At 36.0% G+C, this 26724-nt stretch overlaps 1 protein-coding gene across 2 annotated transcripts in view; it reads left to right on the top strand.

Moving 5' to 3' along the window:
• The window catches only part of COL25A1 (collagen type XXV alpha 1 chain), a 1631546-nt gene that overhangs the window by 1577543 nt on the left and 27279 nt on the right, over positions 1-26724 (top strand). For both annotated transcript variants that reach the window (XM_044061344.1, XM_044061342.1), the window contains one exon: positions 1297-1374. In XM_044061344.1, coding sequence (XP_043917279.1) covers positions 1297-1374 — 78 coding nt within the window. The remainder of the gene's footprint in view (positions 1-1296; positions 1375-26724) is intronic.

Below are 26724 nucleotides of genomic sequence, written 5' to 3'. Positions count from 1 at the left end.
TAAGAACTCCAAAGGTCACCTCCATAAATGGAACAGGAAGGGTCATTTAGATGAACACTGATAGGAAAGTGAAACAAATAAATATAGTCATCTGACTCGTGGGCTGCATTAGTTCAGGTAATCCCCAGGTCATAAACTGGTATCCATGTAAAACTCTTCTTTAGGGTTCTAATTCAAGACATTGGAAAGTGAGTCATAGTAGAAGCTCCTATATGGGATTTTTCTGCCAAATACTATATCCTATAAACTAGATTTCAGGTCAACGTTGTTGTTCTTCCTGTCAGGCTAAAGCCATTTTCTTTGAAGGAATAATTTTTAAATATTTAAGTGAAGTTGTGTTTCTTTGACATGTAGTTCACTCCTTTTATGTGATGATTCAATTAGCCACATATGCATTCCACTTCTGTACTGAGACAGTGTCTGTTTACTTGTGTGATGTATCCCAAAAACATGAATCCCAAATATTAAAATTATATGTGCAAAAACAAACATAGAATGTGATTTTGTCTTTCTAACTTATATTTAGAATATCAGGGTTTGTTTCTTTGCCAAGTACACTGAGACCTGAAACGGAATAGAAGCAGAGATGAAAGAAGAGACTTGATATCAGGTTGTTTAGAATATAGTAAGCCTTAAAAACAGGACAACAAAAGCATAATGCGTGGTAACTGTTTTTTCAGCTCATTACTGCCAAAACAGACAGAACACATAATTAGATATTTCTAATTTACTGCTGATTAGAAAAAAATGATAAAAAATTGTTTTGTCCAAACCATTGTGTCCACAGGGGGAAAAGGGGAAGAAGGGCAAAAAAGGGCCCAAGGGGGAGAAAGGAGAACAGGGTGCCCCAGGATTAGATGCACCGTGCCCATTGGTATGTCTTGATCATCTGTTGAAAACAAGTTATATTGTCATTTTTTTATGTGTTTGAGAATAAAATGTGAAAGAAAAGTACTCACTGGCAATTGGTAGCATGTTGTTATGGAAACCTACTGCTTATCAATTTTTCCGGTTACAAATTTGCATTTTAATATTATTTGCTGAACAAGAATCTCAATAAATTATAATTTTTCTTATTTTTAGAAACAAAAATACTAAACGTGATCACATGTTACCATTAGATATTTTTGCTGTTAGAAGATAACATATGGTCTTCCATGATGTTTGTACCTCTTGTCTCAGTAAGTACTTTTCTGAGTAATATTATGCTGCCTCATTATATTCCAGTGAAATCTGGGACTTAACAATGATTTTTTTTCACTGTTAGTAATGTTGTAAGTTAATTTTTACAAACAGGGCTTCCGAGGATTTAAGGGGGAAAAGGGTGAACCAGGCCAGCCTGGCCTGGATGGGCTGGATGCCCCTTGCCAATTGGTACAGTATTTTTATTTCCTAGCAACCTTGCATGTAGTTCCTGTCCTGTCCTCCATCTTGAGTGATGCAAAGTGTTGGATGGCAAAAGCTTTGCATTGCAGTTGTTGATGCATGTGCATGAATAAACCTGCTGCTACATCAAAAGTTATCGTCTTCCTTAAAGACAACATAAAGACAGTCTTCTTTCAGTCCAAGAAAACACTAGCAACAATAATAGTTTGGAGCTGTAGATAAAAAGAGCATCAGGCAAGTGTTTTTCTAACATTCTTTCTATAATCATTTTTTCTGTTGAAGATTATTTATTCAAAATGAATGACTTTATTCAGGTAGAAAAGACATACATTATATGGGCATTGTTTCTAAATCTCACAGACATTTTGTCATATCTTAGTTATGGCTCACAAGAGGAGAATACAGTAATATGTTTTATTTGTAAATTTTAGAACTGTGCTGCCACAGGCCTGGCATCATGTCGTCTTAACATTTAAAATAATGCTATGAAATCTGCTCTGCCTTCACTTTTTTCCTACCCTCTAAAATACAGTGACATTGTGTTATTACTTCGTGCTGACATAACCTTAAACGTTTTACTAACACCAATCGTCATTTCTTAGCACTTCTTCCCTTTCCTTCCCTTTTCTTGTACCAATCTGGCAAAGCACCTCAAGGAAGCTTCTGATATGATTTTTGTCAGAATATGAAGCAGAAATGATACTAGTTTCACTGCATTCCTGCCACTTGTTGTTTCTTATGTAGAATAAAGAAAATGTTTTCAAAAATTCTGTGGACAAAGAGTTTGGCAGAAGCACTGTGAAGTCACAAATTCAAATGTCCATGGAATATTTATTTTAATCGTTAAAACAAGTTCAGAATGCTATAGAAAAAGCAGACTATATTATTTCAATGTTTTATTATCCATCAGGTTTGATTTATGTTGTTCTACAGTGGATGTTCATCTTCTATAACGTTTGACTATGGACTTTGCTAGTGTACCTTTTGCTATGAAGACAACTTCAAGTTTGGTGAGACAGACATAGGCTTTAATCTAGAACTCAGGCTTAGTCACCCTGTCTTAGTACAAGCTATGGTGTGAAAGAAGAAGAGGTCATATCAAAGGAGCTAGGAGCATTATGCACAACTTGCCTTTTCCTTTCAGCTGTCAAGTACTTTTCCATTAAAATGAGTGCTGCCTACCCCCTTATTACATACCAACTTGTCTTCCTATTAGAATCTGAGGCTGCAGAATGGCTCTATGACTCAACAAGCTCAACAGTGTCCTACAAATTGTGCCTGCTGGATTTTTTTTTTTTATATAAGAATTAGAGCAACTTTTTAGACGCTATTGTAGATCCACAGCATGGACATAATTCAAGAGTACGGGCAGATATAAGGCAATTTTTAGGAGGACTGGGGATGGTAAGTATGTTTTTGGATAAACAGAATCTGTAGCTTATCTCCTAGACAAGGATCTGTGATAAGAGGGTACACCAAGTAATACATTCTGCATTAAATATTGTGCTTCTGTTTAGGATTCCTTTATAATAAAATGGTAACCATTTGAAATTGGACTCATAATGCCAAGTCACGTAATCTGGACACTGAATGACCGAACATCCAAATTTAAGTTCAAGATTGCCATTTCTCAGAACATTCCCTTTACTCTGAGTATGACAATCTCAGAGTTGTTTTTTATAACTTCAGGGGATGGGGTGCATGGGGGGACTTGCTCCCTTGCAGAAAACAAGTTTAAAGGGGAGGAGAAGAGCAATATTCAATATTCACTTTTTTTCCTGCATTTTCAGTCTTTTTTGGGAGGGGTGTCAAAACTTGGCATTGTGAATCCTGACATTTTAATAGCAAGCTGATAATACAGTGCTGTCTACCAGTGATCTTATAACCATAGTGCCATAAAGTATAAGAAAAACGATTAGATTTTCTGCACTAGTTATAGTGTAATAGGATGAGAATACAACTACAGTAATTTCACTTTATCCATCTCCAATATGGAATTATTTTGGCATACGAAATCTAGTAAGTCAAGCAAAGAATACACCATTGCATTCATCAACGTAGTGCACACTCACATTAAATAGCTGTGCACACTGTGGTTAGTAGGCACTCGTGTCTTTAACACAGTTCATAAACATAGATTATGCTAAGGAGATGTTTTTACATTACTTGTATGAAACACACAAATGTATACATAGTACACAAGTGTTTACTGTGCACACCAGTATCAGTCTCCGGAGATGCAAACCTTGCAGCATCCTAGTGCAACACGTATAGTGCCAATTGTGAACTGCACAGTGGTGGTTCCCTATGACTTCACTATCAGTATGAGACTTAAGTCATTCCACCTGCAGCAGTATTGCAATTGCCACTGAATGTACAGCTACAAAGGGAGTTATACTTACATCCTGGCATTGTCCCACTTAGTACTTTTGTTTTATTGCACTTTCCCTTTTATTTTTCTAATTTGAATGCAAACACTTTTATGGGACCTCAAGACCCATTTTTATACACAATTTTCTGTTATAGTTCTCAAAAGCATGCAGAATTATTCAATGTTCCTTCACAGAACTTCTGGCTGTAGTCAACTGCAGAATCCTTGTGTACACTGCCCCCATCATCAGCAAGAACAGTTCATAAACAGTTTCCTCTTATTGTCCATGACTATGAGCAGCACAGGTAGCATTGTCGCCTCACAGTAAGACGTTGTCCTGTTCGATTCTCAACTAGAGCACCTTCTGTGTGGAGACGTGTGAATGGGCGTACCTTCTTTGAAGGTTGTGTGTCAGAGCTGGCAACTCGGCAAGTAAAAATCTACTGCCAATCATTAGTGGACCGGAGTTCCGCTGTGGCGACCCCTAACCGGGAAAAGCCGAAAGACACACACATTGAAATGAGTGGATCCAGTTGTTTGAGCACTCCCATTGGCTGTATCGCTGCCATATCATTGCTATAGATGGAAGGACACTATGGTCATGCTAGCAGGTTAGGCTTCACCATGGGGAACTCCATAACTGAAATACCTTTTTCATTTTTTACTTTTCATATATACTGTACATTTGATGCTAACCCTGTAAGCTAAGCAGTACATCAGCAGCAGAGGAGGCTTGAGCATTTATAAATAAGTTATGAAGGTAAAAGTTATGAAGGTAAGGCCAGCCAGTAAACAGCTGTTGTTGGCTTTCTGAATCACACACTTAGATGGGAAGCTATTTGCATAGTTGCTCTACACATGAAATTTTGCAACCACATAGTTGGGTAAGACCACATACAGGGCTTATCCCAGCTGTGTATCCATGTTTATGAAAGACGTGGGGTTTAGTTACACATTTGTAACACATAAATAAAAATAAAAACAGTGACTGCAGCTAAAAGACAGTCTCTGTGCAAAAAAAGTCAAATGAAAAGCAATAACAGAACTGGCAACCACGACTAAAAGCTACAAACTTTAATAAAATAAAATAAATAAGAAGAGATAAGCAGTTTCACAACAAGTGCTTCATCAGATCTATCATATAATATCAATCCATTCTATTTAAAACACAGAACAGCGAAATAAGGAACAGAGTCAATTAAGCATTATTGAAATCAACAATGTATTCTCCAAGCCTTTAAAGCTGGTTTTAAAGGCATATTCTCATTCAGTCCTGGGAATTTATCAGCTTGTAAAGTCGCACTCCATTTTAACTCAGCCAATTCAGTTGCATTCTTCATATCTTCTCCCCTAATACTTGGTCCAATAACTTGTAAAGCCATAAAAGTAAAAGAATGTCCTACGTTTTCAGCAATATGTTTAAATAAGGCATTGGAAATTTGTTTTAGCTTAATATCAGTCATGTGTTGCAAAATACGCTCCTTAAATAACCTATTAGTTTTACCTATATAAAAAGATACACATAATTTACAGCTTGCCAAATAAATCAGATTTTTTTGTTCTACAGTCAGCATATGCTTTACAACTGTACCTAACACCAGAAACGGGATGTACATATAAATTTGTCTTATTAATAAAATGACATGCTTTACAACTGCGACATGGAAAAGTATCAAACGAGTCCAAAACATTTTTTGGTTCCTTTTTTAGTCCATAGCACAGTTGTCTCTTCAGAGAATAATTATTTCTAAATGCAAAACTGAGCTTTTCATCTACAGTATGTCTAATACTATCATCTGAAAATAATATCGACCGCTTCCTTTTAATTACATCATAAACAACCCCTATATTACTACTGTATATTAGAGTTACTCTGTTTTTCATTCTATTGTTCATCACATTGTCTTGTCTCTTAGTGGAGGTCTATTTCCCTTTTATAAGATATGGTTTACCACCATCAGACCTCAATCTATCCACTACAGAAGAAAATTGTTGTATTTTATTATGTCTACAGCTCTTATCAATAAATTCTTTACTCAGCTTTTTCTCAGCATTCAGAAAATCTTCATGATCAGTATGAAGCCTAGACATTGAGAGAAATTGGCCCTTTAACACATTTTTATAAACATGTGGAGGATGCATACAAGAATGGTGTAGCAAATTATTCCTTCTGCATTCTTTTCTATACAGGCATGTAGTTACTTCCCCTTCATGACCTACTAGTAAAGCAACTATACCTCAACATAAATAAGAATTAATTATCAGATATTCCAGTAAGAAGCATCAGCAAAAGGAAATGTAACAATTAATAAATGCTGTTCTTTAATAAGTGATTTATGTGAATATTATGGAGCAAAGAAAATGCCGTGGTGGTACGGCGGTAACATTGTTACCTCACAGCAAGAGGTTCTCCCGTTCGATTCTCGGCTGGGCTTGGGAGTGCCTTCTGTGTGGAGTCTGCATGTCCTCCCTGCGGTTGGGTAGCGTTCGAAAGACATGCGTGCATAAATGGGCGTGCCTTCATTGAAGGTTGGGTGTCAAGCTGGCACCTCAGCGTTTCATAAAAATCTACTGCCAATCATTAGCGGACCAGAGTTTCGCTGTGGCGACCCCTTATCAGGAAAAGCTGAAAGACAAACAACAACAACATCATGGAGCAAAGAAAAATGTTTTACTTTTCATTAGCTGAAATGCAGACAGTATCACAACAGTTTCTGCTCCAAAAAAAGAAGTCCTGACATGAAATGGGTTGAAGTATCTAGAGGGAGAGCTAAACACTGAAATAATATATTGCAAAACTGTTTTTTTTTTAAATTTGGTACAAGAGTGTCATGATCAATAACATCTCTGAAGTTTAGTACTTGTGAGCACACGTCAATTTTTACTGCAATTTAGTGAAGAAAAGACAGTGGCAGTTTCTAGTTTAATTTTAATTCATGCATTTCTTTTCATTTTTTTAGCTTGCTTCATTTATATTTTTCCTAAACAGCTCTAGGGCTTTTAGCAAGATGATTATTTTGTGGTTTAGAGTAGGATAACCTTGATTTAATGCAGATATAACCACAGTGTTAGTCTAGTCGGGTCTATTTTATATATTCGAACGCTTAAATGTTCGAATCACTAAGATCGAACTTTAGTGATCGAACATTTAAATGTTCGAATATATTAAAAAATTAAAATAAAAAAAAAACTAAACAAAAAAAAAGTAAAACAAAGGGGTATAAGCAGGAGGGCAAGCCCCCCTGCCCCCCACACCCTGCTACTTAAATATACCAACTCCAAGATCGCGCTACGGTGTAGGAAATAGGAAATTTTCCGTTTCTGCATTGTAGCACACTGACGTGCGATCCCGGAGTTGGTATATTTAAGTAGCGGGGGTGTGGGGGGGTGCAGGGGTGCTTAAACCCTTTACTTTTACTTTTTTTGTTTAAATATTAATTTTTAATATATTTGAACATTTAAAAGTTTGATCACTAAAGTTCGATCTTTAGTGATTCGAACTTTTAAGAGTTTGGATATGTAAATTAGACCCGTCTAGTCATGTACAGTATTCCATTATGGGGGGGGGGGTTCTCCTACATAACCCTCACTGTTGTGTAATTAAGCAATAATCCATGACTGGGTGTGGGTATATCAGGATTTACCCACAGTTGATGTGATTTGATCACAAGGGCAAAGCTATTATACGATGACATTATTTGAGAAAGAAAGAAATTGATTACCTTTCTTAAATAACGTCTTAATATAATGGTGCTATAGTGTTCCTCCACATTTTCCCTTGTCTGCAATGCACTGTGCATATATATGGCACTTAAATTCCCTTACCTGCACAGCTACATCAGTACAGTGTAGGAGAAGCAATGGAGCAGGGAGAATCTCAGTAGGTGTTTTTTTGCATTTTTATAACTGCCAAGATTTTCCAAGGGACAGTACAGAAATACAAGGAAAATCAGGTGCATTTCTGATTGCTTAGTTTTGCAGAATGTACCTGATTTTTCTCATATTATGCTCCGTCCCTCAGCAAATACCAATGGAAAGTCTGGCTGCTCAATGGTACTTCAGTGGTCAGACTTCTTTCTATTAGTAAATGCTTGATTTACAACAGGTATGCTGGTTGGGCTGTCCAATCAGCATGCTTGTTCTCGAATAGTAATGAGCAGTCATTGTATAATATAATATCACTTCAAGGTTTCTGAAGACACTTGCTGTTGTGTCTCCTAATGCATATTTTGCAGAGATTCTAGAATGAGGCACACTTCAATTAAAAGTATTGCTGTAAGAAGAATCATTCTTAACCAGCGGGCTAGTTTCCCTTTCCTAGACTTTTAAAATACTGGCCTCTAAAAATACTCATCTCAGAGATTGAATGAAGTCATAGCCTTATGTTAGGTTAAACTGCTGTTTTAAGTTAAGGAAAGCCTGAGATCCTTGTCTGCATTGTTCAGTCATTAATGTTGATATCATTCCCATAGTACTCTTCAAAATGTATGCAAGAAACAAGGAATGTAAAGTAGCAAATAAAACCCCCCTGCACTGTAATGCATAAACAAGACACAATAATTACTATAGGTAATAAGCAACAGTGGTAATAAATACAGTATGCAAAAGGGAACTCAGCAGTTTCTCTTACTTTGTTAAATGTTTAATCAAAGGTCGTATCAAAAGGGAGTGATACTGTTAAAATCACACCACTTACACATGAAGTACTTCTTTAAAAGTGACAGAGTCTCTGATGAGAGTGGCCAGATTCAAAGTATATTATCAGCTTGCAGATATTATTAAAAGGGAATATTGATGGGTCCCTCAATATTTCTAGCATTCATAAATACTTAAAAAAAACATTTGTGATGTGTAATTTATTTATAATACATTTATTTGTAATGTAGAATATTCGTTTTCTGTGGAAGTTGGAAATGCAGTGGAGGTACAGAAGTCTCTCTTCCTCAGGCTTCTATTACCTAAGCAATTAGAAAAAAGGAAAGTATGAGGGTGTGAAATTACTACTACAGCAGCAATTACTGCTAGAAGTAATAATATAATGTTAGTATAAGGCATGAATTGCAGTTGGAACAGATCATTATCATAGCAAAACTTCCAAACTAGACTGGCAAAGGGGGCAAAACAAGTTATTAAAAATAAAATTGCAACCAGAATCTTATAAGTTCGTAGAATAAATAGCTGTTGGACCTATTTGAAATCAGGGCCTCTGTCTCACTAGCTAGTTAAAGTGCAGTATGTGCCATTGTCTTTGGCCTAATGCAGACTGTGCTCCTAATGCAAGAAAAGGCAGGTACTAAATCAGTTTTCAAGATTTTTTTTTCCTACGCATAACAGGTAACTGTAATCTGATGTATCATTTTTAAAGATTTAACTGTAAATGTGCCCAATGGCAACAGAGGCAACAATGGTCAAAGTATCTGTCTTCTGCTATTTAAACCCTCCTTTTTTCTCCATTCTAGCTTGTCAGGGGCAGTTAAAATCTGTATAAATGTAACCGTATTTCCAATGCCTTACAAAGTTATGGCCCTCTCCTCTTGTACTATTACATATCCTTCATCTACTTAACCTCCAGCAACTTCTGGGCTTTTGGGTGCTTCAGGTTGACATTAAATATGTCAGTCCAGTAGCTACATAATAATATCTTAACTTAAATGCTACCTTGAGTTTCATCTTAATGATACATTGCCTTTTCAGATCATTATTTATATCTAGGTCTGATGGGTACAGTAAGTAGAATATCTAAAGGTCATCTACAGAAATCGTGGCTGACCCTTGTCTGGCTATACCAAATACACTGTTTCCATTCTGTCTGTGCACTCCATCTTAACCCCAAAACACTTCTAAGTTCTGTTACATCTGCTCTTCCCAGGTTTCATAATCCGTGTTTGGCCTGCAAATGTTTTCCAATTACAGTCTACAACCGTGATCAAATCAGCCTTATCCTGTGAGCTACTTTTCCATGCTAGTAAGAAGCCTGCACTGTTTTTGCCTCGTATGGGTACACTCAGCTGCCAGGATTTGTATGACTCTGATTTGAGTTTCTTAAATACTTTTTGGTGGGGTGGGGGGCAGAGAGGTACAACTTATCATAAACTAGTGCTTCAGTAGTGCCTTGCCTTACTGAAATAGTTATTTAAACTTTCAATACACACAAGTTCACTTTTTGTGCCACTCATATTTAAGTGTTGTATATTGTTTTTAAGTATAACCCTCTACAAACTGCTAATAATAACTAAGACTTACTTAGCCAGTTAGTACTTCTGATCATAAATTCAAGATTTTTGTATCCTATAATCAAAATCACAAATCATACCATTGTTCTTTGTGTACAGTGGTGCATGTTTAATGTTTGCTATGTTATATGCACTTTCCATCAGTGTGTCATGCATAAACATTTTTAAACACCTTTATTGAATTAGCACTTGTGACATAAGCACATTTAAATCTATATAAAAGTAATCAAACTGTATTAAGTTAAAATTAACAAGCACTATGCTTCACATATATTGCTTTCTGAGTGAAACTGTCATCAGGTGCAATATTGATGAACACTTAGGTCTAGGTGTTTTCTACTGTTGAAATATAATAATGTCTTATTAACTGTTTATGGGTACAGAACACAGTCTGTACACTTCAGTGAGATCACCCATTGTGCTCTATACATGTCTGCATAAGGATATGACATACTACATCTGTTCTGTTGATATGATGTGCAACACACACACACACACACACACACACACACACACACACACACACACACACACACACACACACACACACACACAGCAGTTCTGGGACAGTGCTCAGTCTTTGTAATCTCCAGTTGTATCATTCTGACACATCCAACACAGAGTGATAATATATTAGCTGATATTAAAAGGCAAAATCACAGATTTGCAGATTAGGAGGGGGGTCCATAGCTCTCAATGAATATACACAATCATGGAGGATAACTGAAGTGAATAACAGAATGAGAACTGTAATAAGAATGTGCATCAATGTATAATATCTTGTTAGTGTTGTCATAATATTGTATGGTTAATTTCATCACAGAGGTGCAATGAAACAATCAAAGAGCAACTTTTAGTTTATGGCCAGCTAGTGAAACACTAAATCCAGACATGCTGGAGGGATAGATTCCTGTCCCAAAGACTTCCCATACTCTGGAACAGGTTACCCATCTAAGTCAAGCAAAGTTCTTCATTAGCACTCTTCAAGAAAAATCTTGATGAGTGGATGGGAAATAGGAAATACACCCCGGGGATCACTTCTGGGTACTCTGCTCAACAGTGGCACAGGAAAATAACTTTCTTGGGTGGTGTAAGTCAGGGAACCTTGTTGGCTAGGCTTACGTAGGCCCTCGGGTCAATAGCCTAGGACCTACTTATGAACCTATTAGATAAAAACCAGTGAAAGAAATTCTGTACCCTACCTGAAGTCTTAAAATTATAGTGTGTTAACTAGTACAACATAACTAAACATGTTTTTTCCTCTCAAAATATAAATATCCATCATTCTAAGCAAGATGTTTAAAAACGTATTTAAAGTTTTCTCCCAAAGGGCTTATGATTTTGCTCTTTACACATTCTGTCATACATGTTTATTAAAAGCAATAAACATAAGACAAACATGTTTACTGGATTAATGTTTTGTTGCTTTTTAGTATATAAAGAAAATAAATTATAACATTTAAAACCCTTTTATTTATAAAACATTGTGATCTATGTTGAATAAAACAGAATTAGAAGAGCAACAGAATGATGTTTGTTTTACTGGAAAATGTAAATAATTGACTGAGGAAACCACCTGTCAAAAATGATTGCTAGTGTGCATAAAACAAGAAGTTGTAGTTTAAGGGGCAGTGAAGAAATATTGCATAAGCATTAGGCAAGATGTTGAGAAGTACCTAAATTATGACCATGCTTTCTTAACATTAAATACATCCTCACAAATTCATTGTTTTCTGCATCACTACAGAACATTATTGACATGATTGTTTTCTTCTAAACTTAGTTTACAAGAAACAAGAATGGAAAGTCACATTATGCTTGGAAGGCAGTCTTGCAAGAAGAATGGAAAAATGCTTCAGGTTACAAAAAATTTTGGCAGAAATTATTGATGACAGCTATATAATTCATAAGACCCCGTAAGGAAATACTTAGACCTGATGTTTTGGGTGGCACAGATGAACACTGGCAGTTATGAGGCAGAGCTTATCAAATTAAATTTTATTTTGTAATTGTTAACCAGGATATAGCACTGATCCTACTGGACCTATTTCAGTCCCTGCCTGGAGAAAACACAATAGATGCATGACATTATATACAAAGTAAATGACAGAAAGCAATACATACATATATTCTATACAAAGTGAATATCATAGTTGGCTTGAGGGTATAAAGGCAACAATTAATAACTGACATTATACACAGAGTGACTGAAAAAAAAAATATATATATATATTATATACGCGCACACACACACACACACACACACACACACACACACACACACACACACATGTGCGTGTGTGTGCGTGTGTGCGCATGTGTGTGTGTGTGTGTGTGTGTGTGTGTGTGTGTGTGTGTGTGTGTGTGTGTGTGTGTGTGTATTATATAAAGAGTTGAAAGCAGAGTTGCTATGTAAGAATCACATATCATACCTAGAGTCAGAACAAGGTATGTAGACATAAGAATAGAAAGAAGAGGTTGACCAGAGAGATCAAAGTTGCATTTTCCCCGGTGTCTTCAAATGTGCTTTTATTTCTGATTTGAAAATGGGGCAAGACTAATAATCTTTAAGAAATGAAAGGAGATATTCCCACATTTTTAAATTGTTTTCTTATAGCATAGTGATTTCCATATGTTTACCCATTTTTAAATGTAAATATTTTTCTCATGAACTAAACTACCAATTTGACATAGTATGTTGTGTTTTTTTATCTTGTATGGCACCTTGAGATTGAAGGACATTATATCATATGTCGATGAATAGCTGAAATATTCAAGTCTTACTTAAAGAATGATTTTATAATGAGTCACTATTTCAGACAGAAGTGCGCATTGTCACTAATGATACACAAGGGGGCATACCATTTATATATATATATATATATATATATATATATATATATATATGTGTGTGTGTGTGTGTGTGTGTGTGTATATATATATATATATATATATATAAATATTGTATATAAAATGAAAACTTTGACTTAGACATCATAAGTAACAAACTAATGATACATCACAGAGGTTTATCTGGATCCAACCTGGTTAAATACTGCATTGCTGATTTCAAATAGCGGTCTATGTAAAGTTTGAAAGTCTAAAAAGCATTCTCAGTTAGAACATATTGAGTGTAAGTAAGGGTGGAGGGGTGTCTTGACCGAAGGAGGGTGAAGGCTGGGGCCATCAACAGTGGACAGGTAAATTGGTACCAAGTGTACAAAGAAAACATGGGACAATTTCTTACTTTTAAACATGAACATTTAAGAGGATATTTCTCTTATTCTCCTTTGACTTGACACTGTAGAACTGTGCATGTTCAAGTGGCATACAGAAAACATTTTCATTATAAATTTATATGTGTCCTGAACTGGAAGGGATAAAACAATAGACTGGGAAAGAAAGTGAAATATGGTTCAGTAGCCTTAGAAGCCTTGCACCGACAGACTGTGTATTAAAAGGTCATTTTGTAAAGACAGTGGACATGTGGAAGTGAACAGCATGGAGGTAATATTTTTTTATATCTGCACTGTGATACTTTAAGCCACAGTCAGTAGTTTGAGCCTACAGAAAGAAGCAGAAGAAAGAGTTTTAAGTAATATAGTAAGAGGAAGTCAGTGGCACAGGCTGGGGCATGTTCATTGTCATTTTGCAAAGAAAATAAGCTGGTGAAATAGATGTCATGCATGGAGAGGTACTGGTTGTTACTTATTTTTTATTTGAGAACAGTCCATACTAGGACGGGGAAAAACACAGAGATTATAGACCAAGCCAATGGAAGAAAGGAGCTGACTTTTATTCATACAATAGATATGCCAGTTCACTGGCTGTATCTAAATACAATAAACCAAATAAACTGAGATGTCAGTACATAATGCAAACAGAAAATAATTGCTAAACAATTAATTGCCATATTTCTAATTATTTCTTAAGAGGACTTCAAATCAAGATACTAGTTCTGGTATTATTTTATTTTCATATTTTAGATTATTTCTGAACGAAGTCCCAAATCTTCACATTCTAGCATTTATTTTGTATTTTGCTATGCATACTAATGATTTAGTTGGGCTTTGTTATATTGAGGAAGCATTTAGTTGTTTTTGCACTAAAAACTGAAGGAGGGCAACTGCTGGAGTTTTTTAAGCAGTAGAAGTAGATGGTAAATGAATCTGAAATTATAGCACAGCATGTTTCCCTACTCTCATCACTGCCCTGGATATACAAATCACGTACACAGTTGGGGCTATATGACAATGATACATATGTTAGTCTCATTTCCTGTTTACACCACTTTGGCAATGCAGTATTAACATTATGGTGAGTAGCACAATGAACCTAAAACTAAACTGACCCCTTTGTTGCTGGAGACAGTACCTGCCACAGGTACAGTATAATACAGCCCTCTGCATTTTAACTACTCTCCTTCTAATCATATGATATTTAGGACTGTTACATCTCATGTTCCAAAGTCTTGGTCATAAAAAGGTATTTATATGGGAAATATTAAGGTCAGAAAAGCCATTTGTTACAAGGGACAATATACACAAAAAAGCAATGTAAACATTCAAACCAAGAAGCACTAATTTAGCAATAGAGAAAATTACTTTTATGAAAGGATCAGCTGTTAGGCAGCCAAAACTTGACTTTTTAAGAGTGAACTACATGCCTGCAATTGTCCATTATTTATACGACATTAATAATGACATCATGATTAAACACTTTGTTGTATCAGTACATCAGTAAATATGGGTATATGATTCAGTGTTTTAAATTTTCAAGATTTTGGTCTCAATGTTTTGAATTTCAATGTTATGGGCTTTTGATGTTCTGAAGTGAATCTGTATATATATATATATATATATATATATATATATATATATATATATATATATATATATAAAACAATAACCATACCAAAGAGTAAAAATGTCATCACACAGACAAACCAATTAGTACAAACTACATGAAAAACCTAGTCAAGATAGAGTTTTCACTGTGAGATACCTTAAATCTCCTGTAATAGAAGCTCACGGGATATATGCAAATGACCCTTTAAGGACAGCAAGTGTTTTAGCTATATAGCTTCTGAATGTCCGTGACTTTTTACTTTTCAACTTTTTTTGATTCAGGCCAATAAAGCCAAACCCCACTAGCTGTGGACATGCATGTTTCGACCTTCTTATGACCTCATTAGCACCCCATAAGTGGACTGTTTGGCTGTACTTCAGAAACCGTCCACTTATGCTATGCTGATGATGTCATAAGAAGGCCGAAACATGCATGTCCATAGCCAGTACATTAGGCTTTATTAGCTTGAATGAATCCGTAAAGACTTAAAAAGGACATTCAGAAGCCATATATCTGAAACACCTGATGTCCTTAAACAGTAATTTGCATATATCCCATGGGCAGCTATTACAAGAGGTTTAAGGTATCACACAGTGAAAACTCTAGTTGGCTAAGTTTTTCTTGTAGTGTATATATATATATATATATATATATATATATATATATATATATATATATATATATATATGAGAAAACAAATACTCCGTGCATCCACCAGGTCAAGGGTAAAATCCTTTAATGGCAACAATAAAATTAAAAACAGATAAGTGCTTTTAGACTTAAACAGTCCTTCTTCAGATCTGACTAAGCAAACCAATAGCTACAATTTTATATACCTCAACTACCAATAGTTAGTTCACAATAACTGTACAGCCAATAGAAGCAAACATTCCCACATCCAATTAAACATGAAAATATAAAAAACACTGGTAATGTATTTAACAAACGACCAATCCCTAAGTAAAAGGCTATTTGATATCAAATAAAAAACAGTAATCATCCTCAAATCCCTACTGGAAGGCAGCATCCTAAAGGTGGCTGTTGGCCAGTAGAAATAGGAAATCCAGCTTAAACTTCCAATAGGGAAGAGGATTCACATTGGTTGGTATAAAATGTAAGCACGCAATACTAAAAATAGAATCTTAAAGCCTGTCCGATCCACAGCTGTATATGTAGTAGCTATTATAACAACGGAAGCTTAACCCCATATAACAACTGAATGCTTGTAGTTTATATATATATATATATATATATATATATATATATATATATATATATATATATATGTGTGTGTGTGTGTGTGTGTCTATTATGTATTATACATTATATACTATATATATAATTATATACTAATTCCATTATCAGGGGAGGGGGCAATAGAAGCCTACATTTCAAAATACAAGAATAGTGAAACATCAATTATATTTAATAACTGTGATTGTAAAACAATAAATGAAAAAGAAATATAAAAGAGCACTAAATGGTTGCTGATCGGCTAATGAACTGGCTTTAAGAGTTGAAAATATTGTTTAACTCCACAATCATATAACAGTAAATTAAAAAAAGCTCGACATAAAAAAGTTAATTATATGTAAAACAGGCATAATTTCATATAAGGATCATTGTCACAATGACGTAATAAAAGCAGTTACCATTATGATGGAATGTCTAGTAAATATCCATAGAAATGGTTTTCAGAAAAATAAAAAGCAATATTAGCCATAATATGTTCTAAAGGGTTACATAAATACACAGGGAAAGCCCAATGAAAAAAAAGACTGCCTATTTGAAACATGAAATCAGCATGCTGTCTCTCTGTCTCTCTCACATGCGTGCGTGCACACACACACACACACACACACACACACACACACACACACATATATCATTTGGGCATAACAATTTTATCACTCAAAAACTGCAAACTTATAAATTTTGTGCATTTTATCCACTGAGTTCCATTTTCTTACACATATTTGTAAGATATCTGCATTCTAAATAAATACTGCTTCTATGTTACCTGTAGATTGGCAGTAGGATTCATTTCTAATTAGCAGGCTGCAGCAAACCCTAGATCTTGCATTAACCAAACAGTACAATAAAAGTCCTCTTTTTTTTTTTTTTGGACTGTATTAGTGGATTTGTCAAGCAGAGTTCTGTGTTACATTTACAGTTAAGTTGTAGTGGAACTGCATTTTCTTGTTCACCTATCACCAATGTCACTCCAGTTGATAAACACACATACTTAGACTAGAGGGGGAAAAGACATCTTTTAAAATAGTTGATATTTTATATTTTCTTCTCATCTAAAATATTTCAGTCAACTAAAGTTTCATCTTCTACACTAACTTTCAACATTTTGTAGAGAAACTATTTCACACACTTATTTACAATAATAATAAAACAAATATAAACAAATAGCCCATTTTTTAATACAATAATGCCCTCCAGGCTGGGTGCCTCAGGGAAATAAAGAAGCTTCCAGAAGTGGGGAGGGCCTATGCATACAGTACCAGGCATCACAACACTGCAGAATAGCATATTTCCCTATAGCGTTCACTCTTGTTAAGTATTATTGGGAAAGGAATAAGATACATAGTCAGTGATGAGGCCACAAGTCATGGTACAAATTTTTTACACCTGAAATGCTACATAATATGTACTTCTACCACCTCACCCCTTGTATTCCGTGTATCTGTTTCTTCCTGTAAGTTGTTATGCATTTTAATGTTTCCCTAGCTACACATATTTTGTCGTTTTCTTTTTTACCACCTATCCCAACATATTCTATGTATCTGTTTCTTCTTGTAAGTTGTTATGTTCCTGGCTGCTGACTTGAGCACCTGTGTTACCATTATGGCATCCTATTCCTTCCTCGACAAATGTGTGTTCCCACACAACTGTAAGGGTTACCACAAATAGCTTGGAATTGCCAAGCCCATGTCCTGTGGTCCTACAGCCACTGTTAACATGTAAGCTCCCACTTGCATGGAAGCATGTTGGCTGTCCAAGACCACCAGCACCCTCCCCTAAATGGGCAATCTGGCATGTGCTGTCTACTCTCCCGCTCCCCTGACCAACTCTTACAGTGCTTGAGCAGTTATTCATGCTCAGGTCATTTGGGTCATTCTCAGGCTTTTATCCCTGTACACCACAGAGCTGGGCCACAATTATGCTGAATTTTGTGACTGGCTTTTTATACTGTTTTTTTATTTATTTATTTTCTAATTGGTTGGGCTTGATGAATTTGTTAATTTCTGAGAGTGTGATTTTGTCAGCAGGGGCATTTTCTTATTCACTTTTTCATTTAGGGGTCTGCACTTGTTGAAAAGAGGCATATTATGTTTGCCTTTTTAATTGGTTAAGGTGCTTCTTTTTTTGTTTTGGTGTGTGTGTGTGTGTGTGTGTGTGTGTGTGTGTGTGTGTGTGTGTGTGTGTGTGTGTGTGTGTGTGTGTGTGTGTGTGTGTGTGTGTGTGTGTGTGTGTGTGTGTGTGTGTGTGTGTGTGTGGTGGCACAGTGGATAGCATTGTTGCCTCTCAGCAAGAGTTTCCCAGTTAAATTCTCAGCTGGGGTTCCTTCTTTGTGGAGTCTGCATGTCCTCCCTGTGTTCATGTGGGTTTCCTCTGGGTGTTCTGTTTTCCTCATACATTACAAAGACATAAAGTAGGTAGATTGGACACTCTAAATTGGCCATAGGTGTGAGTGTGTGTGCTAGTGTGTGGTGTAAAAGAACTTCCATGGCAAGGCTAGCCACCTGGTGGTGTAAACCTTGGCTGCTCTAGATGATTGTCGCTGTTGAATTGACTCCCTGGCCCCATTTGCAAGATGGTAAAAGGGGTTGTAGAGGGACATGTGTGTGTGTGTGTGTGTGTGTGTGTGTGTGTGTGTGTGTGTGTGTGTGTGTGTGTGTGTGTGTGTGTGTGTGTGTGTGTGTGTGTGTGTGTGTGTGTGTGTGTGTGTGTGTCTGTCTGTCTGTCTGTCTGTTTTGCACCTGAAATCAGCACATTTTAGGAAACAGCTTTCATAGTATGTTCTTAAATGAGGCAGTTCCAAGTATGGGGTCATGCAGAGGCATTCATTAGGGATCAGAGTTAAGTTGTGTTACTTGAAGACTGGGACGATTTTTGTGATGGGTCAATTTTAAGTGAGATCAGTTTTTGAGGTAAAAAAAAACTGAGAGAATTGTCAACTGGATTTATCTCAAGTTTTTATTCATTTCATTGGCCTTTATGTGTAACTTCCTAGTATTTCAGGAGGTACATTTTACATTTATATAATTTATGTTTTTTAATTGTGTTTTTGTGATTCACATTCCTGTAATGATTTCAAGGTTGGTGTAAGACTGATATTTAGAGCTTAGTTTACGGCTTCAGAAATTATCATCATCCTAGCTGTATTATCATTTCTAAGGTTCAAAGAGTTCATTTAAATGTATTAATTTTCAATAACAATACTCACTGTATTTAATGTCAAAATTTAACAGATAGTATTGTACTGTATATCTAGGGGTCCCCGGGTTACAACATACATTTAATGTGACAGCAGCATATTTGACAAGTAAATTGCTATGTTAACAAAAATGTGAAACACTATAAACAGAAACTACATCACAAATGTTTTCGCAGGTCTCAGATCATATTTTTTTATCTTATAGATCCTTAGGTTTAGAAGTGCCTACTAGGTAACAACCACTGGGGCCTTTATAAGCCTAGCTAAGCATCCCAAATGTGTCCTGCAAGTTTACGTACTTCAGAGGTTATTTTAAGGGATATATCTTTCCATACAAGCAACCATAAATATGATAAAATATTCAGTGTAAATAGTAAACATTGACTATAGATGTAAGAATGACTCAGTCACTTCTGATAAATAGTCATTCAAACCTAGATAAAACAACTCCCTCCAGGATTAATAATCCACATTCAGAAACCATATTTCTGAAAGTCTAAGTGACATTAAATGTAACAGGGAAACAAATACTTTATATAAACATAAGAGTAAACATCCAACATATTTATGTATTTTATTTTGATTTTGATAAATAGGTTAAGTGGACTGATGCTTTTCAGCCATGACCTGGACATTATGGTACAAGACACAAACAAAAACTTATATGTAGGTTCATAGGTTAGTACTAGGCTAACTGCCTTCATGGGCCATTTTAAGCCTAGCCAATTACCCCATGTCAGAATCAAACCCTGCACCTTGTGTTTCTAAGTTAAGCACCTTAACCATTACACCAACTAAAGAGAATATATAGAGTTACAGTAACAAAGAAGAGACGTGTATGTTATTCACTGTTATAAATGGAAGTGATATTATTATGTACAACATGTATGCATGTATTTATTCTTGTTTATCAGGGTAGAGCACTGACCAAATTTAACTATTTGCAGGCTCAGCTCAGGTTACACACATAGTAATAACAGTAAAGAAGGATTAAATGTATAATTAAATGAGACAGTATAGTGACAAAACATAATATAGACATAAAACATATAAATATATGTACAAGAAGGTTTTAAAAGAAGTAGGATCAGGAGTGCACTATGCGTAATGCATGTGTTATAGGTGAGGTAAATGAGGTCCAACCAAACATAAGGGACATAGTATATGCAATTATGGAGAGAAATGTTAGCAGTGAAGAGAATAGAACTTGCAGAATACTAAGAGCTGCAAGAGAAGAGTTAATAACAGGAGAAGGGGGTATTAGAGGTACAGTAGGGAATAAATGGGGAAGATGGGGAGGCAGTAGGTATGGGCTTGAAAGGTTAGGAGATTAAACAGCCAAGGTTTTCTGAGATGAATGCAACTGTGCAACCATGGGAGTTAGATGACTTGGCCTATGTTCTGACATGTGCACTTATATTGTTCAGTTACATATTGTTTGAACTGTATGTAATATGATTCCATAGTTTAGGAGCAAGAACAAAGAAAGCTGTGGTCTGTGGAATGAAGTTTAGTGGATGGAGTAATGAGATTAAGGCCATTAGTGGATTGGCTTTTTAGGTTACAGTGTTGGTGGGATGCATTTTTTCTCATAGTTGGGGGTCTTGGCATAGAAGTTTAAAGAGAAATGAGTCAAAAAGAAGGTAGTCTCTTCCTTGAATGGGTAGTCAATTTCCATTTTCAGTGGTATTACAGTGATGTCCACAGGGTTTAATTTCTGCAAGTCTTTGGGTATCTAGCACCATTACAGGAATGGACCCCATTCCAAAGTCAAATTATGATTAAATTTCATAAAATTAGTAGTGTTTCAATCTGTGATGTTAGTCAAAAGTGCTCTTTGTAGCACCTACAATGTACCCAGAATTCATCCTTCTGTAATTCATATGGAGTTACATGCATTGGTATCATATATAACACGACTGTAAATTTGTTTTTATGAGACCCATTGCTCCTACTACTATTGGAACTGTACAGGTATCGGTCTTCCACACTGCCTGCATATCCTGTTTTTTATGACTTTGTGTCTCTCTGTGCATAAGACAATTACACTGTAGTCACTGGATGTAGCACTTTCAATGGTCAGTGCTACTTTTGTCTTCTTTTCATTAACTACTATACCTGGTTTAATCACATATATTTTCTGAACTATTGTTAATGGGTGACTCACATAAAATCCTCAACATCCAGTATAAAAAATATGTTATACACCTGACATCTGTGTATATTTATGTGCGTGTGTGTGTGTGTGTGTGTGTGTGTGTGTGTGTGTGTGTGTGTGTGTGTGTGTGTGTGTGTGTGTGTGTGTGTGTGTGTGTGTGTGTGTGTGTGTGTGTGTGTGTGTGTATATATACACATAAACACTTGAGTGTTTGCTGACAGAGCAAAGAGCTTGGTCTGCTTAAGTGACTTGTTCAATCTGCCATTAGGCAATCGAACATGATAGCGGGCAGTCACAAGACTGCAGCCCTGTTACCTTAACTCACACAACTACACTGCCATAAAGGCAGCATGGAATAATGGCTAAAGTGTTGGACTGCAGTGGTGGAGAATTTGATTTCAGCTTAAGCATTTCTTACTTATGCACTACTTGTCTCTAAGCAAACAATTTCCTTGTAGTCTCGGGTCACCTCTGAAAAACAAACCTCTCATTTGGTTAATCTTAGTTAATAAGATTAGAAAAAACTGACAGTATTAGGAATATATAATGTTACTATTAGCAGCTTGGTCATTCACTCTGCCAAGCATCAGAAAAACAGGAACACATGCAACTAGAAATGGCAATTATCACTTACAACAGTAAATACAAATAACTTCCATGTGACACTGTCGACATTCACAACTATTAGTATACTTAAAAACAAGTATAAAAATGGAATGACATATAAATCTGCTCCATGTTCATGTCTGTCCAGCTGCATTGTGGTGCAATATTAACCACTAGTAAACTGTGTGCATTCATAGTCCAGAGCCTTTCTATCTGGGTATACATACAGTTGTAGGGCCTCAAAGCAAAGAGCCATGTGGTCACATTAGAGTTTACAGTTAGAAACACAAATTTATGGTAGCCAAAATGTAACACAAAATTTTATGCTCAAAAAAAAAGTGAACACTTTAAGTTGCACAACACAAGACTGGTATAACCAGTATTGTAGTCAGATAACAGCAGTACTTCTGTGTTTTGAAATTCATCTCTTCAGAATCAGCAACCATAAATCAGTAGTGACAGAATTAAAATGTGCTAATAGTTATGACTGCTGAAGTATTAGCTCTTGTTGGAGTACAAATATTAAAACATCACTACTTTTGTCTTGACAGTTACAATAAGTTATATGTTACTATGCTTTTTTCTCACTAAACCATGGAATAGATGGAACAATTAAAACATAAGCATATGTTATTGCAGAGATAACTTGCTTTGTAATACAAATTATTTGAGTCATTATTTCAGCTTAATTCATATATTTTACTTGCAACTATTTGAACAATCTCTGTTAGACTGAAAGGGGTACTCACTCTCCCCCATTCTTATGACCTTTGACCATATACCCAAATAAATAATCATAGAAATAGTGTAACAGTCCAGCAGGAGAGTCTAAAAGACATTAGAATTGTAAGCATAAAGTACAAGATCATTGTTCCTAACTTGCAGTCTGACAGGTTTAGTTTTCAGTGCACTGGACATAAGGGAATAACACTCACTGTAGGCTTCCTCTTATTGTTCTCATTTTCATGTACAGATAAGTAAATGGTGTGCCCCTCCATGTTTTTCAGATGCAGAAATGACAAGCAGGTATTGATACAGGCAGGCTATCCAGCAAAAGTATAGAATTTTGCACAGTTAAATGATTCAACCCATGCTTTGTTAAAAGTAGATTATGCCATTTGAGACTGATTACCTTTCAGGGGGGTTAGACACCCTAGATGGTGAGTTTCCATTCATACAACCTACACTTTCAAACTCACTTGATATTGTTCCACACATAAAGATTCTAAATGCATCTAGTAAGCTTGAGGTTAAATATTTGTGTTGCCTGATTAATTGAAATTTAGGTACCAGACAGAATATACACAATAAGGATAAATCTTTGCATCACTTCAAATGTCCACTAGAGTGCCACAGGGCTCCATATACAGGACAGTACTTTTCACCATCTTTTGCTTACTTACAATTTCAAGGCATTATGTCATTATGTTTTGATTCACTAAGTCTGGAGACTACTACAAACTATGAAGTATCGTGGCCTTCTCCTAAACATAATGATTCTCTAAACAGGATTGCATGTAACCTGCAGATGTTACAAAGACAATGGCTTGGCAATAAAAGTAAACAAATGCAGGATTGTCGTTATGAGAAACAAGTGGCCTTGTCATCTATAGCAATTAGGGAGAATGACAGTGGAGGGATCCCGTTAAAACAAAAAAGTTGGTGCAATTATAAATGAAAGTCTGTTCACAGTCCAACAAATTGTCATGAGAGTAGGAAAGGCCTTCTGTATAACTCCCATGATAACACAGATTATATGTAATTCCTGTACGCTTCACTTTCCCAGTACATTTCACTTCTATCACTAGTGCATCTTTAGTCTTCTGACAAAATATGTGCTTAGCTAAAAAGGACAGAAAGATCCCTCACTAAAAGGACTGAAGGAATCAGCAAACTGTATTACTGATGCAGACTGAAATAATGATCTCTCTTCTTTGTATCATACTATGTCCTGATAGGGACTTGTATCTTGTTTTTAGGGACAGAAAAGATCAATATTTCAAGATTCCCAGTTTGCAGCAAACCCATTTGAAGGAGTGACACAGACTTGAATGCTTTCAAACTTAATATTTCCATAAACAGCATTACGGAAACTAGATTGGTAACCAAATATCTCCCTCACTTTTGGAATAAACTCACCCTTACCAATTCCTTTCATATGTTTAAAAGAACATCAATCAATACTTCCATGTATATAAATTTTAGCAAGGGTGAAAAATGAACTTAGAATTTGTGCCATTTATCTTTGAAATATAAAAGGGGACAATCATAATTAAAATGAATTCTAAATGCATTACTCGTTGCCAAGGGCATTATGCTTATTTATTTCTTTTTTTAATTCTACAGTTCTATAATCTGCTATTGCATTATCAGTTAATGTGTTACTGTAGTTTACAAAAGAATGCCTTCCAGGTGCAATTAACTGACAGGTGACTAGGGCATTCATGTCCCTTCAACCCATGTATACATACAACATGCTTATTGTTATGTGGATATGAATGACTTAGACATGCAAATCTTTGGACTATATGAGGAGGGACTTGCGTATGTGTCTGTGGTTGGTATGCAGCTACAACTGAGCAACATAAACAGAAGATAATTTATTTAAATATTAGGTCTAGTTATTGGTTTCGCTCAAGGAGGTCAAATGAGTCAGCATGAAAGGAGATGCTTGTCAGGGCTTTTCTAATGTCAGTCTCAAAGGAAATGTATGACAGTCATACTTGCTTTGCAAAAGACGGACTGTACCTCTGTCTTTAGGGATTCCCTGTATTGACCAAAAGTTTCAACACTCCCTTAGTGCCTTTTTAGGCAGTAACAGTATCCTTCATCAGCCACCCTATCCCATCCAAACCGGGGTAGTGTAAATGTAGTGCTGCTCAATGCTGGAACCTCAGTAAGAACGTACCCTACTTAGAAACCTCCTGACCCTAGAAAATATTTGTATCTGCATCATCACTGAAGCATGGATCTAGTTCAAAGGTACACACCCTTCCTACCAGGATGCACTACATAACACTTTCCAGCAAGAAAACAATACCAAGGTAAGGCTCCAGGCTCTCGAAGTAACTTTATTGTAAAAACACAAGTGCTTTCACCATCAAGGCTTCTTCAGGTGTATGAAACAAGATGCAAACACACCTATCTTTATACTAATAATCATTAAATCACATGTTCTAATGGTAATCATCTTAAAGAGACAGTGGCAAGGGCCATGGCATGAACATAAACTATATAAAAAACTAAAATCTACTAATACTGTATAAAAATGTGTAAAAATATGTAAGAGAATATATATACACATATGTAACTGTCTAAAAAATTCTACACAACTAAGAAATACATAAATAAATAACTAAATATACCATAATAGAAACACACAATATTACCTTCGAAGTGGTCTATTCTTTAAAACAGGTTTCAATGGTATACAGTCATTAAACCATGACCAATATTTGCTCTTAATTTCAGAATCCATTTAGTTTCTAAATTCTCAGTATGTATTCTGATATCCCCTCCCCTTGAAAACTCATTGCATGTACCTAGTACTCTAAATAAAAAAGTATGTTGTACATTAGTCTCTTTGATATGCTTTGCTAGAGCATTGAACATACTGCCCTTTTTATATGGTAAATGTGTTCCCTCATCCTGTCTCTTAGATATCTATCAGTTTTGCCAACATAAAATTTGTGGCAAATCTGGCAAGTTGCCAGGTAAACTACATGAGATGAATTACAGTTGGCACTAGTTTTTAAAGTGTAAACCTCTCCAGTATCTGGATGTTGAAAGACTTATCTTTGGGTCAATGAACAGTACAGTTGTGTACCTACCATAAATGTAGATGTTCGAGTGTATTCACTGTTGCAATCTTTACTCTTGGGTTATCCTGCTGGCAGGCTACCCGCAGTCGGCCAGAATTCCAAAGTGTAGGTCTGGCGTCGGTTGCTGTCACCTCTTCCTTGACGTCAGTGCACCAGGGATATAAAAGATGCAGCCGACGCCATTTTCTTCAGTTTTTCTTGCCCCAGATGTCAGGTGCCCCAAAAAGGTAGGCTGAAAAATATACCAATAAGAAATGCAAGCACAAAAATAACATTTCCTTCATCTACAAGCAAATACACCAAAAAGGTTGTATAGGATAGAGAAGTGCAGATAAGTCCCAGCAAAGAGAAGGGGGATGGTGGGTGGGTAACCTGGACTGCAACAGTGAATACACTCGAACATCTACATTTATGGTAGGTACACAACTGTACTATGTTCATCGTGTTTCACTGTTGCAGTCATTACTCTTGGGTAGAATCCCAAAGCTGAGGATGGGTGGCTGGGCTAAATAGGATTAGGAGAGGCTATGAGACCCTGCAGAACTTCAGTGGCGAAGCCTGCTCTGGACTTAGAGTAGAGAGGCAAATGGTAGTGCTTTGTAAAGGTGTGCACTGAACTCCAAGTTGCAGACTCTAAGATTTCTTTGGGTGGTACTCCCCTGAGGAAGGCTGCTGTAGTGGCTGCTGCTTTGGTGGAATGAGGCCCAATACCCTTAGGCACTGATTTGCCATGTTGAAGATAGCAGAAACGGATGCAATGGCCTATCCATTTAGAAATAGTCTGTTTTGAGATAGCCTTTCCTTGTGATCCTGCAGCATATGACACTAAAAGTTGCTCAGTCTTTCTGAAA

This window comes from Protopterus annectens, chromosome 2.part0, assembly GCF_019279795.1.
Source record: "Protopterus annectens isolate FY-2018-M chromosome 2.part0, PAN1.0, whole genome shotgun sequence".
Taxonomy (NCBI): Eukaryota; Metazoa; Chordata; order Ceratodontiformes; family Protopteridae; genus Protopterus; species Protopterus annectens.
The sequence above is the reverse complement of the archived record's forward strand: the minus strand, read 5'-3'. Positions and strand labels throughout refer to the sequence as shown.